At 30.8% G+C, this 21987-nt stretch overlaps 1 protein-coding gene across 6 annotated transcripts in view; it reads right to left on the bottom strand.

Annotated features, from left to right (window-relative positions):
* Positions 1–21987, bottom strand: part of LOC126895427 (segmentation protein cap'n'collar) — a 54627-nt gene that overhangs the window by 5825 nt on the left and 26815 nt on the right. For all 6 annotated transcript variants that reach the window (XM_050667264.1, XM_050667263.1, XM_050667267.1 and 3 more), the window contains exons 5-6: positions 20468–20598; positions 17551–17670 (exon numbers count right to left, since the gene is read on the bottom strand). In XM_050667264.1, coding sequence (XP_050523221.1) covers positions 17551–17670; positions 20468–20598 — 251 coding nt within the window. The remainder of the gene's footprint in view (positions 1–17550; positions 17671–20467; positions 20599–21987) is intronic.

Raw genomic sequence — 21987 nt, 5'->3', positions numbered from 1 at the left:
TAACTGAATAATCGTAAAAACTTTATAATAAAACAAACAAGGCAGAGTAACGTTTTTAGAAAATATTTAAAACCGCCCACGAGATACTGCGAGAAGATAACGAGTCTGCAAAAACGGCACAAAGGATCATATCAATACATTATTATGATTTAGCGTCTAACAAAATATTATGGATAAAAACTCGGTTATCGCGGTTGGGCGCTCGTCTAGAGTCCGATTATTTTTCCTTCTTTTGACGTGACGATTTTATTTGGAGAATTGAGTTTTTTCTTTTATTAAACATTTTAAAATCCCATCATTTATGAAATGTTTTCGAATCCATGACTAAAAAACGCACGTGCGCTAAGCCGTAAATATATCAAAAAGCTCTAACGGAATTGACATAGACGTTGTTAATTACACTTATGCCCCGCCGCTTTTAACTTGTAACTGTGAGGCCAAGGCGTATCTAGAGAAAGTATCGGAGGCCGGCCGATCCACGAGAATAATACAAGTCGTAGTAATTACAATTACTGTAAAAAATAGACAATAAAAATAACGAAAAAGTTTGGCAACGAGCACCCGCGGCCAATGAAAGGAGATACGACCGCAGGTGTGATCTACGAAGAAGGAAACAATGTGCGGAGCAGCAACTGATAGGGCCATTTGTCAAAAACATTATTTACACAAACAGCTAATAATAATAATCGTCCTGGTGCTCTCCCCAATATAGTGTTTAATAGGAGAGAAATACACGGGCGGCGAGTCATGTTGTTAATTCGGAATAGCGTAATTTGTTTGTTATGCGCGCGCGTCTTCAATATAAACGCGCACTGTGGACGTCGAACCCATTAGAACCGCCGAACGAACATCATTAGCGTTACATTACCGCGTTAAATAAATCGCGGTCCGGAGACGCTAATTAAGTTTTCACGAGTTGGTGCTGGACGACGGTGTACACACATTATCGTCATGTGTGAAGTGGGCACCTTACGTTTTCTCACCGAATTCCCATCTCGTCGTCCTTAAATGGACTCATCCGCGTGTAATACGCAGCTCTACTACTGCTGCAAGGTATTACGCGTTACACGAATATCGGGGACGACACATTTATTTTTCTCACCCGCACGACGTGTGTGCCCAAGTACTCGACGAACTCACCACTATTACTCGGTGCATACTTTGACGCACACACGTCGTACAGGTAATTTTTTTTTTTTTTTACTCATCTCGCATACTCGAGCACACTTATTGATTGATGTTATTCTCTCTCTCTCGTTATTTGACTGTCCAAGGACGCCTAAGATACGACGACAACGTTGGATTTCTGACGACCTTAAGTAAATAAAATAATAATTGCTTAAACTAACGCGCACTAGGTACTAATATAAAAATAAATAACGAGACAATTTGTCGTCATCCGACTGCAGAGTACACGTTAAATATGTTTTCGGCTGTAAATCGCGAAAAAGGGAAAGAGGAATAACTAGTCTGCCGTCCTCGAGATCACAGCGATGGTCACCGAAAACTACACGGTACTGAATTTGGACAAAATTCTACTACAATGATTGCACCTAATGAGCGCCGCCAAAAAGTAATTGGTCAAATAATAAAGTGTTGTTGAAAAACGAAAATATATCGCTTAATAATGAAGTCAATATTAGATTCAGAGCGCAGGAGACTGTTAATGTGCGGTAACGTTAAAGAGTAAAGTTAAAAAAAACTTAATGCAGTTCGCGCGTGCAATCCTTCGGATGATTTCTTTATAATATGAACGCCGACTGCGGTTGCATTCGACGGGCGGCCGTACTCGATAATAAACGGATAACTTTATCGTTATAATTATAATTACTACTGTTGCAGTCATTATGTATGTAATATCGTGTTGGACGAGAACATTATTGAATGCGAGGCGGCACCGACGACACGGCATCAGGCGAATAAATCATTATCTCGGTGGCATTTATATGAATACGCCTTTATACCTTTCGGACGTCCCGTGCAAGACCAATCATTGGTTCCCAACACGTCCAACGCTCGTAAAATACAATCCCGACAACGCGCACAATACAATTATACGTGTGATAATAACAGCCACAATAGCACTTAACACGTGGCGTTTGCAAATTATCATGAGCTCCTGTAATAATAACGGCACGTTAAAACATGTAATACGAATCAAAATGACATTAAAATGATCTTATCGGCGGACAGCGTGTAATCCGATTACAAGCCGATGTCGTGTGCGGCTGACACATTGGCATTGTTTCGACGAACAAAACGTATTGCTTTCTTCGGACGCTCTCAAAATGACCCGAAAATAACGAAGATGCCCACAAAGAAAGTAACATTGACGAATATCAGCCCATTAAAGTGCATAATAATAATTATGACGGACGGCTTATTAGGCGCGTACACAAACGACACGAGAAAAAATTACTTGGGCCCTGAAGACTTATTTTGTGGTCTTAATTAAGGTAAAATAAAATAATTCATATGCAGTCTCCGGCGCGCAATGCTCGTTACGCTAACGAAATCCAAATATTCATTTGTAGACACTATTAGACTTACAATAAAATTACTGTGGCCGCGGTAAAAAACGTATTTCGGCCACTGAATTATAAGCAAATACACTTTTTATAATAAATCCGTTTAAACAAATCTGAACGGTAAAGTGGTCGACACTCACCAAACTTAAACTTCGTTGATTTTACTCGGGCCACTTTGAAAATTACAATAAAGTTGAATTATTAAAGTAAACTATTTTGAAGTACTATAAAAGAAAATATTATACGTAACCAATTGTGTCCTGGCTAATAAAAAATTACTATACTTGTAACGACAAGTTACAATTATATAATTATACTTTATTTTACTTATACTTTAATTTATAAATCGTTTAAAACTGCTTACTATTTAGAGCATTCTTTTCAAAGTTTAAAAGTAACCTGATTGATTCATCTTTTTGAATTTTTTAAATCAAAAGAAGAAAAGTAAAAAACTAACATTTTAAATTTCAATAACTTTTAAGATGAATGAGAAAATTAGTTATCAATTGCTTAATAAATCAAAATATAAACCTTTCAATAAAAATTATTTCGTTGAAAAATGGAAAACATGATTTGGCTTACCGTTGCACAAAAGTTATAATTTCAGCATTGTGCTTATTTTTATATGAACTTATTAGTTTAATAGTAATAGGAAAAATTGCAATAATAATGTCACGAGGCATACAATGAAAGAATTAGTCGTTGTACATAAAAACGTAACTAAAATGTGGTAAGATGCGTAAGGTATAAATTAGAGACGAAAGGGCGTGCAAATCATTTGTAAGTTTACTAAAATGAGCTCTAAAAAAAATTATTATTATCCATCCATCCCTAATATGGTCCCCTTATTTTCTATTGTCAATAGGGGGCGGTGCTAAATAATTAGGAAAATTGTGTGGAATAAATAAGCAGTTGACCAGTAGTTTAATTTTTTTGAAGGACAGTCAACTGTAAATTTAAAAAAATAAAGAAAAAAAGAGACGGCTGCTGTTTGCCAAAGCCTAATTACTTTAATAGACATTGTACACAGAACGCGTATGTTGCTCGAGTAATTTAAGACTTACAAAATACAGTCTTGTGAATATACAACTTAACTGAGCGGCGACAATGAACGCCTCCTCGAAATAATGATCAGACTAACACGTTACCCGACTCTTAATAATAATAATAATACAATATAAAACTTGATTCATTAATAATAGGACAAAAAAATCATATGTGTCTATACGTTAGTTAATTTACAGATAAAAACACAATATATTAAAGTAGTCATAATTACACGTTAAAACAGCTTAAAGTACAAACAAATTAGCATAACTTAAATTGTTTGAAGCTATATCAACAAAAAACGACGATACATTAGTGTAATTTGAGAATTCTTGGTAAAAAACTAAAATGCTTATTCTGTGAAATTTTGAAATTTCAACGTGAGTATGGAATAATTTTTTTAATTATATAATTGGTAAAGCGAAGAAAATAAAATTAATATTTTAAGTATAATAAAATTTGGTGCGATATTTATTAATCATCTAGCGGTATTTTTTTTTACAAAAATGAATTTTATCAAAAAAATAATACCCAAAATATTAAAGGCGATTTCGAATCTTAATAATAATTTGTTAATCCTAAAAATCAGTCTACCAGAAATCTTAACTAAAGAGGGTCAATTTAAACCTTCAAACATCTTATTAAATGATATGATTAATAAATGATTGACAATTCGAAAGTTTTCATAATATGTAATGAATTTGTAGTTAAGCTTAAGTTAAAGTAATAATGAATCGATAATATTTGTGCTCGAGCAAAAATTAGGACACAATTCATTTTACGCAACTCGATAATTTCGAACCAGAATTTAGAGAATATAAATTATCATTTCTTAAACTAAAGGTATATAAATACAGTCAATTTTAACTCAATGATGATAAAAAAATAAACAACATTCAGTTAAATAGCTTAAAACACTTTTGAAATGTCAAGTTAACATTTACTAATTCAGAATGAATTCTTATTAGTTTAAAATCGTTTTTTTAACATTGAATCCATCGATATAATTTTCAACAGATGAATTTACAACATCAGCAGTGAACGAACACAACTGAGTTGTTATTGACTAAAAAATTTTCTAACCTTTTCTAATAATTTGTAGTTAGTAGTTTTTTAACAAGAAAATATTTTAATTATGGCCTAATGTATTATCATAATTTTTGATACAATATCATGTTATAACAACTGTTATAATATGTTACAATAACTGTTCACTGAAAAATTCAAATTTCCAAACAATTAAATTAAAACGTTTGCATTAGTTGATTATAAATATTTTTATATTATAATTACATACAATTTTCTAAAGAACTTATATTTATGAGTTTTATGAGTGTAAAAAAAGAAAGTGTAATAGAGTGGTGAAAAACTCTTAACAGCTATTCATTCTTTGGTGAAATGGCCCTACTGAGTTTAACAAATTGTTAGTAATGAAAATAAAAGTTTTTAAAAATATCTTATACCAAGTTAGTTAACTGAAAGTGAAGTCTTCAACAATTATTATAAACTTGTACTATTTGTGAGCATTAACTAATTGTTAAAATTAAGTTAAAATACATGATGAAATATGTACTTGTGAGTAATCCGAGTAATCAAATCTATTTCGGCAAATCGCCAACGATTGCAACTCTTCAAATCTACACGTGTTTTCGGTAATCATATCGCCGCTGACATTTTAAACGAGTTGAATTTTAATTAATATGAACCAATTCACAAACACTTAAGGCAGATAAATTAAACATTCTAGTGCAATTAATTCGAATAGATTAGTAATTCGCACTCCGTTACTCGTTTGCTTACATGTTATACATTAGAAAATGCATTTCCTATACAGACAATAAAATTAAAAAAAAGTTTATCGCGATACTATGTGTTCATGAGGTTTGCACACCGGAGAGGAAAACATCCGCGCGACTTATCTGAGCTACCGGACATCCAAATACAAACTGCTGTCCATCTCCTGGTCGGGCGTTCGAAGGTTGCACTAGCAACAGCATCCGACTCACACTCGGTTCCCCTTCGCCCGCTCCCACTCGACATCATAACCGCCACGCCGTTTCAAGCGAGAATAAAGTTTCCGGGAACACATTTTTTAACGTCATAGACAAATACTTTGACTATGCCATTTTGCACAAATTATGCACTAACATGGAACGTGTATTGTTGTTTGCGCGATGGGACAATTTTCGTATGACTGCCAAAGGATAGCGATCCCAAGAGACCGAGATAATAATAATTATTGTTATTCTCGTCGTAAGACTATTGTGTCGCGTGGGTGTTCCTCAAGGGACACACGGCTGGACACTGCTGTTCGCCGATAATAAATCACGACATGAGGATCAAAGGTCGCCGCCACGATTATACGAGAAAAACATTATCGGCGGAAAAAAAGGAAAGGATTTTTGCCTTTTGGCTCCGAATACGTTATGCACAACAACAACAACAACGTACATCATTGATAGAAAATCATCATTAATCAACGGCGGTGGCGGCGACGATGTCGAGTATACAATAATATAAGCACAGAGGGAATCGGAGGAGAAAATAAATGTTCTCTTCTTCTCAGTTCTTTTCGTATAAGAATAATAATCACAAGCGACGGATGAAGGGAGGGAGGGAACGCGCCTTATCGGTTGTCGATTGTCTGAAAACGGGCGGACCAATCCGGCATTTCAACCACACGGATCCGCCCCCTGTCTACGAGTAGACGGACACTACAACCCCAGCGCGAAATAAAGGGGTGGAGGAGGCCCAACAATGTTGTGTGTTGTTGTCACTGTTGTCCGGCAAGAATTCGCCTTTTGTAGAGAGTCTTATCCAGTTACTTGTCATATCGTTGAATTACATACATAAACAACCCTATCCATACACAACTGAATCGGTTAAATAATTATTAATTTCCATTGATAATTCATTAAAATTTACAGAAATCTAATTCAACTAACAACTAAACCATAAGACTTTTCTGAGTTATTGAATTCCAACAAAATTACTGACTAATCCCTCCACTAAAAAATTTTGTATTTTCAAAAAAAAATTGAATAATTAAACAAGTCGTTTAAAAGCTATCCTTGATGGATTAAATTGTAGAGGCCTAAAAAGCTTATAGTTTTTTCCCTTAAATTTATCATTTATTTTGTTAATTTAAATATATTTTACAAGATATAAAATAATTCCAAAGAAGAATTGCATAGACAATAAACGTAAAAACAATTAAAAACGCATCATATTTCTCATAACTCATTACAATTTTTTTATCACTATTTAAATTTTTAAAATTGTTTCGTGATTAAATTTTCCATCGAATCTTAAACATTTTAAATCGTCTAAAAGCTAAAATGTTTTTTTATACAAGTATTATGGTAACTACATTATGAAATTTATGCGCTATAAAATATATGAACTGTCGTAAAAATATTGAGTGCGCGATTTATCTAATAAAAATCATACTTAATACGAAACTATTATCTGCAAGATATGATTCTATTCAACTATAAATAAAAACTAATAAATTAATATCACTTTAATGACGCATTAATAAACATGAATATTTTGTTTGGAAATAAATGAAACTTAATTGATATTGAAACAGTGATGTACATTATCACACTAAATACTGTTTAGAATATAGAGTATTATATATAATAAAATGTATAAACTTTTTACCATATAAAAATATACGCGTTCTATTGTAAAAATAAAATGCTGTTGAACATCATTTCCCAAACAGTGTATCGTAGTGCATGCAAAACAAATAGTTGGTTAATTTTTTCAAGAGGGACTTGATCGATTCCCAACCTACACAGCAAATAACCGTTAAAATTATTCCTAAAAAGGGCACTACCGGTAAAAAGATAGGGGAGTTATTGCTTGGATCAACACATTCAAGTCAATAGTGTCCGTGATAATTTTAAACCCCTAACTTACCCCCACCGCTATAGATAATGATTTATTGTAGCAGAGCCATAAATGTACTTGAGTACTCCTCTACATTGTATTCCTATAAGCCACAGTACAAATGTTAACAGTGCGCGACAAGTATTCAAGACATCGTTCCGGAATTGGCGAGAAATACGTACCTAATCATTAGGCCGAACAATAATACCAAGAATCGTAACAATATTGTTAATAATAAGCCTTCCAATATAAAACCGCCTGTAGCCCGAGGTACTGATATGCCGCAACGCTCGAGGTGGTTGTGCGTAACTATTGCTGTCGTAAAATCAGTCATTGCCGATAATGAATTGCGCGCGCGAATGCCACACATTAACTGTGCTTTATTGGTTAATTTTTTTTTATTTTTGCCTGCGGCCCCACAACTGTTTTAGGTCGGTCATTACGGTATCGTAAAAGTCCACCAGGGCCTTGTCATTAACGCTCGTTTTGCCGCTACCGTGTCCCTAGTTATGGACGATAAATCTACTTTCATGGTTGCAAATTAATAAACATGCCATAACCGCCCGTAGTATATTTTCCTAAACTCCAGCGGTTTCACGGCAACACATTGGTCGCTCCAACATGCAATTTAGTATAACATAATTTACACCGTCGTGATGTCATTATATGCAAAAGTCTCATGAACCGACACCTTATGTTGTGTGGCCCGCCCGCAACGACACGAGTGGACGGTTCGATCGAGAAACGAATACTTATTTGGATTTTTTTTGTAAAATATAAATCATTACCGATACATCCGCTCTAAACCTTACCCTAAATTACAGAAAGCTAAAAAATCATACCTTACGCCTCCATTAGCTCATTATAACTATTACTCGACGTGTACCATTGGATTTTATTATTATTATTATTTATACGAGTACAACCTGTTCAGCAAAATATGACAACACACAGGTGGCGGCAGCGCAGAGTTCAAAGGCAACACCATCAACTTCCATTGGCGCGCAAAATAATGACGCCACGGCAGTAAAAAATATGCAATTCTGGTTTTTAATAAAACTTCAAGTAATAATAATCTATTGGGCGTCCAGTAATTGCTAATTAAGTTGCAAATAAAATCAATATTGCCACTTTAAATTTTAACACGAAAAAACATATGTTGTGATTATTAAGGTGAAAAACAGTCTACATTTGTTTACAAATGTAATTTACCTTATCCCAGTAGTATGTATTAATATTAATTGAAAATTAAGTGCCTTATAAATATAACTATAATTTATAAAAACCTTATCATCAATTTTTAAATAATTATTAATACTAATCATTGTACTAATATATACTATTTTAGTGTATGTGTCGATTTTATACACATTGCTAATCATGTTAAATAATGTTCAAAATCATTATTTATGATACGCGTTACAAATATAATCGTGTTCAGTAATAAATTTTGAGGTTAAAAATTTGAGATTTTCCTGTTCGAATAATGAAAATATTTCAAATAATTTTGAACATTGGCGTATATAAAGGGATTTCGACAACCTTTTTTAACAAGTGCTATACATAAGTTTTGAACGCATCCTTTCTAGTTATTAAACAACTACTAAGAAAAATTAACTTATACATAAACTTTATAAATTTAAAATATATTTATACGCCATCCTCTCACAAGTCTGCCTTTTTCAATAAAGAGTTAAGTATATTTTTTAAATGATCATTTAAAGGGCATTTTATATTGTTAAAAATGCTCTTAACATACAAATTTCTATTGCCATAAACTGGAATACTATTTTTATAATTATTGTCAACTATATTTTATTGAACTGAGAGGGTAAGCATTTTATTAGATGACGTGAAAAAAAAAACGATCAAATCATATATGTCGTGGCACTTCTCTTAAAACATTTTTGAGTACGCCGATTTCGAACGAATTTATTGTCTATTGCTGAAATATAAGTAAATAAATTTAAAGCATCAAACGTGGTATACGAGTAAGTTATAAATTTAAAATTGAAAGCTTTTGTGTACAAGCCCAAAAATAATTACATGCGAAATGCGATTTATTTTAATACGTTTTTGTAATCTTATCGATTGTATACTATACTATACTAAATTACTCTTAATTAAAAAAATATATCAAGTTTTACACGTTGAGTGTTTATATTTGGATTACCCACAGTTTTGTTAACACATTCTAACAAAATAAAATATGTAATTTTTCCACTTTCAAAGCTAATTTTAGCTGTCAATTTGTCTGCCATTATCAGAAGGAATAAGAACAATTAGTCAGATATAATTATGGCATTTCGTAAGTTACAAATCTCGATCATCAATTTAATAGACCCTAAATTACCCATCATATTATTACTGTCATTATTATTGTGTGTATAATCGTCACTGCACTTTGTTATAAACCGCAGCGGCTCTTCCTGATTGATGATTACACACACATGTAACGAGGACCAAAAAAAACATAATTTTTTGAATACTTAGATAAAAATCTATATTTTTAAATCAACGCGCAAAATCGCAGCATGGTCCAATTAAATAAGGCCCGCCTAGTAATAGTAAATCGAGTTGTTTTGTAGAATGATAGGATTAATCATTTATTAATGAGAGTTTATGGCTTGATACTAATTCTGTGATAGATCAGCATGTTAATGTTTACCGAGTCTTAGTAAACAATTATGATAATAACTGACTGTACCAGATATTTAACGACGTGTAAAATAAACACCACGTTCAAGGTTAGGCTCTATCACAAAATCATTTTTATATCATCACAAGTTAGACGTCAGGACATGGAATGTTCTTCTTAGCGTACAACAACCAAGTGCTGTTTTTATTCAAAATAAATTATTAACGATAGTCTGTTATAATCAAAATTTTATCAATTCTTCCGAACGTCTCGTATACATGTGTGTAATAACATGTAAAGAGATCAAAACACGCAATTCGGATCTGTCAATTTAACACAGTAAACTTAATCATGTTGGATTTCGAGGACAAATCGTTAGTTTATTGCGCGTCCAACGAAGGGGTAATCATAACGACAGTGATTAATGACATTTGGAAATTTAAATAATCTATGCGGTTATAAATGAATGAGACACTCTACAAAGGTAAGACCAAACTGCACCAGCCTTGGTGAGCTCGAAATTGATTGGGGTGTTAAACTTCATCGCTTGCCAAATTGATACTACAGTTTTGTGGTCAACAAATCAAAGACAATCTGTGCACGTATACACCGACTTGTGTGATGACAACCATAAAGCATTTTTCATATCGTCATAAAACATAGGCGTATTTAAAAGTTAAAATAATTTTTAATTAACAAATGAAGGTCATAATATCTATAAAACACCTAACAATATACTATTTAAGTTATACATTTTACAATCGCCGTAACTGTTGCACAAGCTGTAGTACATAGCCGTTAGGTTGCGTTACATGGGCTAAAAGAACACACATGGACGATTCGTGTAGGCACTGTGGCTAGCTGATAAAAAAACCTTGATCTGCGTACACACGTATCGACAATAATCAAATTAAACGCATAATAGAAGAATTCAAACAAGTCGTAAAATTGAATGGCAATTTTCTTTCGGTGATGCGGTACATCAAAAACGACACAAACACGTTACTTCGGATATTATGTAAATAAGTTTAAAAAAGTCAATAAAAATATCCGATCATTCTTTGGATCGCGTATCGATCTCATCCCATCAGACTGCCAGTGACAGGTATACGACTGGCACTAAATCCAAATCGGCCAGAACCTTATCAATCAGTATTGATTTGACTTAACGTCAGATAGAAATAACACGATTTAACAGCTTATCGTTGAGAAATTCATAATATGACAACAACGTTTAACGCCGTTGTAGTCAAAACGTTTATGTTCTTGTTGACTGTACATTGTTTGCTCAGCGCTATTCAAAATAATGTGATCGCTTATAGACGCGGTAAAGAAGTGAAAAAATGTGTTCCTTACTATTATTATTATTATTCAAAAATGTTCGTGTACAAATAAACACTTGAACGGTCCACGACGGATGACGGCATGGCATACCTACGCTAATCTTTTTCTCAACCTCCGGACACGTACACAAAAGCTCTAAAAATTACTTCTGTTGACACAGTAAATGGTATGAATCGTTAGGGGAAAAAAACCAAACGCCCACGCGCATACAATTCGAGTAAAAGCGTAAGATAGAAATGTTTTTCAAAAGGCAGAAAAATTTCCAGTCCTACGCATTGCCGACAACATTTCTCTTTTGGAAAACGTTAATTGTACATTACACCAGAGATTGGCATTAACAATAATCGAGTCTAATTATTTCACGGTAAAAAGTGCGGGTTGCTTATTATACGAAACCATACAAATGAACCAGAAGAAAAAGCATAAAGTGCATGATGTATGATTTGAAGAGACCCAAATAAAAACGTTTCAGTGTACAGTGACAGGAGTCGTTACAGGCAGCGCGATAAATCATCCAAAAATCGTTTTACGTCCGTAGAAGCCACGTACTTTGTATGCTTAATATTGACGGCTTCTATTATCATTATTGCTACACAGAGTAAGTTATAAATATTAGTATTAATGTATTTAGACGGTTTCGGTAAACTATTTCACACGTCCGCCGTCAAGGCAGCGGCTGCAGCAGAAAAAAAAATGTGTGTCAATTATCATTATTTTCAACTGCGAAATACATTATACACATACACATAAATTACAATATTCTCAAGCTACTTAAAAACAACAAATCGTTTGGTGTTGACTTAATGGCAGTGTTAAATATACATGTAAAAAACAATCTCGTGTTTGTATACTTATGGCTAACTTTGGACCGACGTCAACAGTAAAATAAAGATAATTAAGATGAGTCGTTAGGCTATTGCAAAGATGTTTGTTTTTGTCTCTCCCAATAAAAATATTACACATCATAGTACGACGTTAATGATATTTTTCACACCTAATTTATCCAAGAACAATATTCTGAAACCTCCAAATCTTAAATAATTAGTCCAATGATGAATACGTGCCCGGTGACATCACACAATCGCATTGCAGTATTGTTGCTAACAATAATCAAATTGAAGTGGAAGAAGTACATATTGGATAATTATTATCTTGCCATAGATAATGTTTAGCGCTAGTCGAGCAAACAATTAATCTTCTTTCTCATAAAAGCCGTTTACATTGACATATTTCCCACTTGAATGCATCGTAGTTTACTGTTGCATATAATTGTTAAAAATAGTTAATAAACATTGCTAGTTTAGTTTCCTAGAAGTAGTTCCCTTGAGACTTCAAAGTCTTAAGAGGGACTAAAACAACTCTCGATAAACAATAAAAAATATAGTGAACATCGAAAATACAACAAATATCTAACCTTTATCTCGAACATGCTAAAGGCGATACATTTGTTAAACTCAAGAGATATTAAAATCAAAAACTAATATTCGAATACAAATTAAATAAAACACAACGATTTTTTTTAACAATGCAAACAGAAATATTGCCACGTGGTAAAAATGTATTTAATTGTAAATAGAAATGCCTAACTTCAGTCAACATGGTTGTTATTATTTAACAGCTATCAGATGAAAACATAATTTTGAGAAAATTATACTTTTTCAGAACTTTTACGAAGACGAATGCGTTTAAATATATAGACTACAAAATTTTTATGATGGAAAAGTAATTAATTAGTAACATTGCTGTCAAAAATACTTTTTTATGTAGTAACGACTTAGTTTCGACACGTTCTTAGTTTAATTAATGAGGAGAGTAGAGCCGTAGTATGTCAATTACACATGATTGAAGTACACTAATCAATTATAATCATAACTTCAAGGCGTTAAATTAATACGTATTTATTATTTCATATCTTCTTGAAGAAAACGCCATCAAAATTATTTACGTATTGCTGTGGGAATTGCCTAATGTAAATTCGTTGCAAAATTTTTACTGTTGTTCATAAATATTTTTGATAAAAATGGACTGCAAATGTACATCAAAAGCAAAACTGTGTACATTGTGTCCTACGCAAATTGTTAATTCACTCAATAGTGCTAATGCTGCGCATAATTAATATGTTAATAGATCAATGCGATGAATAAGTTGCATCATAGGAAAAAACAGGTGAAAAAAAAAACAATAACTCGCAATATCAATAGATAAAAACATAATGAATTTTGTTAACGACGCAGTGGCAACACTAACAAGTAATAGAAGGGAGGAAATTTATTGGGGACAAGGAGAGGAGGCAAGTATATTAAGACTTCTATTTGTTTATGCACGGGACCTGCCAATTGTTGTGTTATTATTATTGGCGAGAAAATAAATGCTTCAGGCTGTATACCAACTGTACGAGTAGTATGGGGAGGCACACAGCCTGCCGCCAACAAGCACAAGGCTTGCGAACAAAAAAATATTAAATACGTCACTTTCTTCAATATCATATTTATACGCCTCGCACAACATACGCGCACAATATCAATGGTACACGTATAGCGGTACTTTCTCTATTTGGCTGTGCAGGCCGAGGAACAATAGACGTGGAATATATGTATTTATACATTACACTTCCTGCACAACAAACACCAGGCGTCGTCGGTCGCGCGCGCGCCAGGCACGTTATCATTATGTGTTTTTTTTTTTTACGAGGGGCGTGCGTGTATGTGTATTAATGGCCGACTCGATCTCTGATGAAACATTATAATGTAACGATAATAATAATTATTATAAATAAAATCTATCGATCGATCGAATCCGACGGTACAGACAGCGATTGTACATCAGTTTTTTACAACAACACGTAGAAGACATCATTCGACGTCCCGTTGTCGACAGCAGCATGTAAGTGTATTCGAGCGAGAATAGTTTCTAGTCAGTTACAAAAGTTATAATAAATGGATGGAAAAAAATTATTGTCTTTTAATATGTGTGTAAATTAGGAAAAAAACATCAAGCGGAAATAGGTCGCAAACACACAAACGCGTTGATTTTTGCTAGATTATTACAGTAAAAAAGGAGGCGTAACGGAGAGGCGTACAATTTACACTGCGGCCGTCACGCTCGGCGTAATTCTAACGCACATGTACGCGGCCATTTTCCATGTTTGTGTGTATAAGCGCGTAGAAATGACGGTGCTTTGATTAAATTTTAATAATTAATTCTCTTTATCATCTCAAGTTAGATGCTTTACTAATGTATCAATTGATCTCGAAAATTCAAAAATTTAAATACTGTCTATAAACAATCAAAATTGATAAATAATCAAAAACAATTGAATTTCAATATTAATAAATCAGTAATAAAAGTCTAAACACTACTTTTAGGAGAGGAAAAATTAACAAAAAAAAATAGTATTAGCTTAATCTGTTTAGATTTTAGACTTTGCTTTTTTAAGCAAATTAATAGACGTTCATTTTAATAAAATTAAATTTCAAAAAAAAACCCAGCACAGTGGGGTCGTGGCATAGTGGGGTCCAGTATAGATGATATCTGACAGTGATTAAAATCACAATCATAAAAAACGCTTCGATGCAAATCTGAAGATAGTATTTAATTTAAAATAGCATATTTTTGAATACGGTAGCCATTTGCGCATAGAAGATAAGTCGTCGGGACAAATTTTTTTTTTTATTTTATAGTACATAAAATAATTTTTAATTTGATATATGTTTAAAGGACACAGTATTTCCGGAACATTTTCAAAAATTAAGTTGAAAAAGTTATATTTTGTAAAAAAGTTGCTATTTTAAATACCCCTCAATGAGCAGGTTAAGTGATAGATTTTCAAAAAAATGATATCCAATGAAAGGTAAATATCTAAGGTTTTAGTATAAAAAAAAATTATGTTGATTTGTTCATTTTTGAAAAAGTTATGGAAGTTTTAAGAAAAAAAAGTGAAAAAAATGACAAAATTTACTGATTTTTAAATTTGTAATTTTTTTGGATAATTCCCCCATTATCGGGAAACGAGGGAATTTTTTTCAATTTTTAAGGGTAATGTTTCCAACNTTATCGGGAAACGAGGGAATTTTTTTCAATTTTTAAGGGTAATGTCTCCAACTAGATACGATTTGTGATCTTTTGACGTACTTTTGAAAGAAATCGGTCCAGTGAGAGCTAAGAAAAAGTGGCAACAGACATAAAAAAAAAAAAAACACATCATAGTAAAATTAATACCTTCTCAGCTTCGCATCGAAGCTAAACTTTACGTGTGCAGTTTTTGAACTTATGTACAAGTAAGACATATTGTAAAAGATAAATAGGTATTGCTCTTTAGCTCGACACAAGAGCATGTTTGATTGTTCTACGACTACAATTCAAGGGAAGATAATAAATATCAGTTATCATCAAAATTAAAAACTATATAATCTTGACGTTTAAAATGTTTAGATTTAATAATACTGAATGAATACTGAAAATACCCAATTAGTTTGCCTAAGTATATATCAACTAATAAATTTAAAACTAATTTTTCTTTTTAACTTTTAAAGTTTAAAAAGCTACATTATTTGTTATCATCAAGTAAAAATTACTTTATCTAGATTCAGTTAGAAAGACGAGGAAAATTTGGCTACAGTTATTACACAGAAAATTAATACAGCTCGATTGTCTTTAAGGAATATAAGTAAACAAATATAAAATTATACCAATTTACTTATCATATTTTTAGGAAAATTTTAAATTTTAGTTATTCATTATACAAAATATAATATTGAAATAAAAAGGAAATTATAAACGTATTTTTAAAACGTATTAATATATGAAATTTAACTATTAATTAAAATTTCAATATATGAAAATAAAATTAATTTTTAAAAATCCGAATAAAATAAAAAAAAACTAAATAGTACAAATTGACAAAAATTAATCTTTAATCATAAGTTAAAGTAAAATTTAGTTTTAAAACTTTTATCTTAGACTTAAATTAGTCTTAAAATCTAATATTTTAATATATTTTAGCTTCAATAATATCGTTAGAAGACTAAATTCATAAATATTAAAATTACCAAATTTCTGAACAATTTATCAGAAAGATTAAAATATTTAGTTTTATAATAATAGTGAATAAATCTTTTAAAAATTATTATATTAAACAATATATTAACACTTTCTGTTTATATAATTAACATTTTATTCATAAATAAATTGTTCAACTATATATATATAAAGTGTTTTAATTACCCTATGGATGGGGTAAGTTAATGAAAAAAAATATTTTACATTTGTCAACTGTTGTCGATTTGTAACATTAAAGACTAAGTATTATTGAAGCTACCTGTGAATTTTCATCGATTTATCTGCAAAATTGATGATTCAAGAGAAAAATATTAAAAAATGTGTCAAGTAGCCTTATCTATTTTACACTAAAGCACTAAAATTAATCTTGACTAGTTGTAATCAAAAATATTTTACAGCGATTATTCCTTAAAACATTTTCGCATAAAAGATAAAATACAAGTTATTTTTATAGTTCTAAGTACAGAATTATTTATGATAGTTTAATAACAGCGTTACTTTACTGTATTTAATATTAGCAGAACATTCAATAATTTAACTAATATGTGTTAAAATCACTAGACTATAAAGTAAAATAGCGTTTATATAACTATGTATTTAATATTTAATCATATGTTGTGGTAGAAATAAAAAGAACACCTTTGAGTTGAAAATCGTATGTTTCCTTATTAAAGAAGAACTGTTTATAACACTCACCAATTAGTTTTTATAGTTAAGCAAAAAAATAAACTAATAAAATTGATTACATATGCAATATGCTTATGTTTAGTTAGATCTCGATACTGAAAATTCTGTTTTAAATCCAGGATTTATTTATAATACAAAGACAGATTATAAAAATATAAATAAACTGAATATATAATCGATATGCCGTGTAGAAAAAGGCAAATATTCTACAACACTAATATTGCGATTTCCCTAATTTTAACTAACAATTTTCAAATGGAAAAATATATATTTCATCGTATATAATCTCTACCTCCTAAATGTAACATTCAATAAAATTATGAAGCTGGAAATAAGTGTAGTGAATCTTACCTGAAAGTGTCTGGTGGATGGAGGGGGTTGAGAATAACACTGCATCATATCGTCGGCAAACGACTCGAAATCGTCCAAGTCAAATTCAAACGACGGTTCGTAACACGAAGATTCTTTCGCCTAACATAAAAAAAACATAAAACGATCATGAAAAAACACAGTGTAAAAATTGTACACGATGTGTACACGAAACTATAACAACAATGCAACCTAATAAAAAATACATGATGAGTACCTCCTGACAGTATTATACACATCACAGATACTGATACTATTCTGTATTGAATGATCGATGTGTACAGGAAATCGGGCATTGGTTACGGACTATTTTTCTCGTGGACTCTCTACCACGTATCACAAAGCATAAAAATCCACTAGGTGTATGAATCCCAAGAGAGAAAACATGCCACCCATACTACGTCAATTCGATTTTCCACTAATGTACCGTGATATTGCTGTTCATACAGACATGTGTATGATCAACAAATGTATACCGTAAACGTACATCATCGTGTACACATCGAAACACCAATTAATTTGCTCAAGTAAAATTGATCGAGCAAAATAGATTCAAAGTTAAAAATATTAGAACATCGGTATAATTATCACAAAAAAAGTAACTTTAATTAAAGACAGTAGCTACCTGTAAATGTAGTTTTAAAAAGCGCCAAAAAAAAAAAAGAAAAGAAACTCAGTTAAGTTGAGTTACTACAAATTCTTAGTAAGTATAAATTAATTTAATATATATCTTGTCAAATCAAGGACCTATACATAAACTATACATTAATGATTTATAACTTTTCTTCTAGCGTAAAATTTTACGCAACAATAGTAGACAATTTTTTATATCAATATTTTATTTTTAACAAAATTAATTATTTGAAAACCGTAAAAAATATGTTTGTGATACAAAGCGTCGATTATGAGTGACATTTATGCATATCAGAATGTAATTTATTACTAAATGCATCGCACTCACTCGATTCTTAGGCAAGCGCTAGTAGAATAAATTGATTAAAAATGTACGAGCCCCTTTAATGGTTACGAGCAATAAGGATTTAATGCCTATACAAAGCATAAATTATTTTAATTGCCATCGGTCATTAACAACATTTAAAAAAATGTTCACAATGTATGGATTAAAATAAAAATGTATAATTTAAAAGCATACACTAAGTTAAAAGCTCAATAAAAAAATACTACATTCGTAATTATTAAAAATGAATGTAAAAAATTATTAGTAACTTATTAATTTTAATAATCACACTTGAGTCAATTATAATAATGAAGTACATGTATTTAATATGTCGAACAATTTAAAAAGTTTTATCCTTAAAATAGTTTTGAGAAATTTATCAAATAATTGTTGAAGCTAAAAATTCTTAGTTCTTTATAGATGATAAATTTTTTCTTTGAAAATATAATTTTTTAAGCTGATTATATATACATCTTTTTAATTGTATAATTTTATTATATCTAACGTTATTATAGAACTGTATAAGGGTTAATAATTTTTTCTGGATTTCAAATATTTGCAAATATAATGGAAAATAGAAAATAATAGATTTTGCTAAGCTAAAATGGCAGTCAGTCGAATAACTTAATTCTATGACACGAAAAAAAATAATAATAAACAACGTATTCAGTATAAAGCACCGAAAATTTGCCAAGGTAAAATATATTTATATGAATAAGAACTCTAGATATATATTGTTATAATGGACTATTTAATTCAGATGGATATGATATCAAATTAAGTTAGAATATGATATAAAATAATTTAAAAATGAAAAAAAAAATTAGTACAGTATAAAGTTATGCTCGACTACTTTAATTAGTTACAGGACATGTTTAAAGAAAAAAAATCATAGAAGATGATTGTAGGAATACATTCAACAGTTAAAAACCAAGTAAACGACAAGATAAATAAAACGAAAATCTAAAAGAAAGGAAAAAACGAATAATACCGTAGAAGACCAATCATATGATTGATCAATAAAAAATATTTGTTTGAATAAAACAAATTAAAATAGTTTTTTTTTTTTAATTAGTATAAAAATATACTAATAATACTACTATAATATATAATGTATTACTATACTCTTTTATCAATATTTAATATTTATTATTTTATTATTAAGACATTGAGTAAATTTTTTTTTTAAAACCTTTGTTTAGTTTTTGAATTAACTTGACAAAAATAACTTTATACTTAAAAATTATAATTTTCCAATCTTAATTTAAATCTGAATACTCTAAAATAAAATATGTATTTATAACCACCATATTCGTTTACTATTATTCCACTATACCCATAAACAATAGTTTAAAATTATAATATTTAAGAATAAATTATACAATAATATAAATATAACATAATCTAATAATAATATACAAATTAAAATAACAATAAGATCACAAAATGATAAACATACAGTTACGGGAACTGAATATTAATATGTTTGAACTAACCGTGTATTTGATTGTTTTATATATATATTTTTTTTTATGTAAGTAAATTATAGTGTTTTTGAGTATAAATATTCTTAGTATTTTTCATTTCGTACATTTTACTCTTTGACTATTTAATTTATAAATAAAATATTATTTTAAAAAATGAATTTTAACAACAATTATAAATATAATAATATAATTATAATAATTATAAATATTATTTTAAAGATAAATAATTATCAAATGTAATATAATTATTTTGTAATTAAATAGATTATATGTAAACGATAAGGGTTTCTAAACTGTTTGTATAGATTAAATGTAAAATACTCAATCAAATAAAAGCTACTTAGTAAATGTTATTTTGTAAATTTCAATTGAATAAATGCTACATTAATAAATAAATTAATCTATTATCTTTTTATGATAAAATATAATTATAAATTTCAATAAATAAGCTCACCTTTGGGGATGAAGTTACTCTAGAAGAAATATTTTCATTAGTTGATTTGCTATACTTATATTCTTCAGCATCCAAATCCGATGTTTCGGTGTCATTATTGGTCGAAGTTTGCCTCGATCGAGTGTTATCACCTGTAAATTCACGAACAAATCGGCACTGTTACTATTTAACCGAATTTCACATTAAAATTTATAATATTTTTTCTTTTTTAAACCCGGTATTCGCGATTAAAGAGTTGATTGCACTACAATACTACTTATATGTCTTTATACCTGATCGAGTTTAGATATAAAAAAGAAAAGATAGAAGTTCAACCGCGAATAAAGCGCCAAGTCATTGGGGACAATACGACGGCGGCAATCCCTTGGGTCTCAAAGACGGGTACACGCACTAATGATTAAAAACACAACTGTTCATATAGACGAATACAATTTGCAGCGTTACTCAAAATCAAATTTTATTTTTCGATAAAAAATCCAGAATGAGAACGATACAACTAGTAAACGAACGACGGCCGGTTGTCGGTGGGCTGCTGCCGAAAAAATACAGTTCCCCCGGTCCAGAAACGATTGAGGCTCTCCGACATAAAATTATCCATCAATCCAACATGGCCGCTGCCGTACCACCGAGTCACTTCAGTTCCCATGACCCCGCATTCCTGACCACCACCACTACTACTGGCACCACTAGCGGTCTTCCGATTTTTTTTTTTTTTTTTTTGATTTTTTAATCCCCCACCAACAACTTTTTGGGTTTAACACACTACCATCACTACTAAGAATACAGACGCAATAACCTACTATACCATGCCTCTTCATGTTTTTACCCGTCCTCCGTTATGATACAATACACAATAATCTATCGTGTGGTTTCAGGCTGTAGGTGAACGGGTAACGACACTTTTCCTGGGACAAAACGAATAGTACTTCCGATTGCGTCCTCGTTACGTTCTCACACAAACTCTGAGAACGTACACACAAAAACACCCCAAGTTCTATAAATTTCAACGATCGTTTCCTCCAAACTTGAAGTGTAGATTAACTCAATTATGACTTTCTTAAAGACAACAAGATCAACACTTAGATCAACTAAATCAGCGTAAAAAGTAATCGTTAATATACCAACTTAAAAGTTATAATATAAGCAACTTATAATCAAATTAAAGACATTTGTTTACCTAAAGGAAAAAGTTCTTCTGTCATACGAAGAAACAGTTTTACTTTTGTAAAAAATATCTTAAGATTTCAATAGAATTTAATTAGTTGAAATTATTTATGAAGCACTGAAGAAAGCTAGTTGGTAATTACTAGGATCAAGAGCGTTTTATCGATGATTGTAGTAAACTTTTAATAAATAAATTACTATTACAACATTTATATTTATCAATTCGAGTAAATGTTTTCATATGGATAATAATACAAATAAATCATTATGTATTACACTCATTCGTAAGACATTGAATACTGATGGACATCATACATTTTTAGATTATTATTTTCTTTTTCTCATTTAAACATATA

This window comes from Daktulosphaira vitifoliae, unplaced genomic scaffold (genome assembly GCF_025091365.1).
Source record: "Daktulosphaira vitifoliae isolate Bord-2020 unplaced genomic scaffold, ASM2509136v1 Scaffold_1, whole genome shotgun sequence".
NCBI lineage: Eukaryota > Metazoa > Arthropoda > Insecta > Hemiptera > Phylloxeridae > Daktulosphaira > Daktulosphaira vitifoliae.
This window is presented reverse-complemented; position numbering and strand designations above follow the sequence as displayed.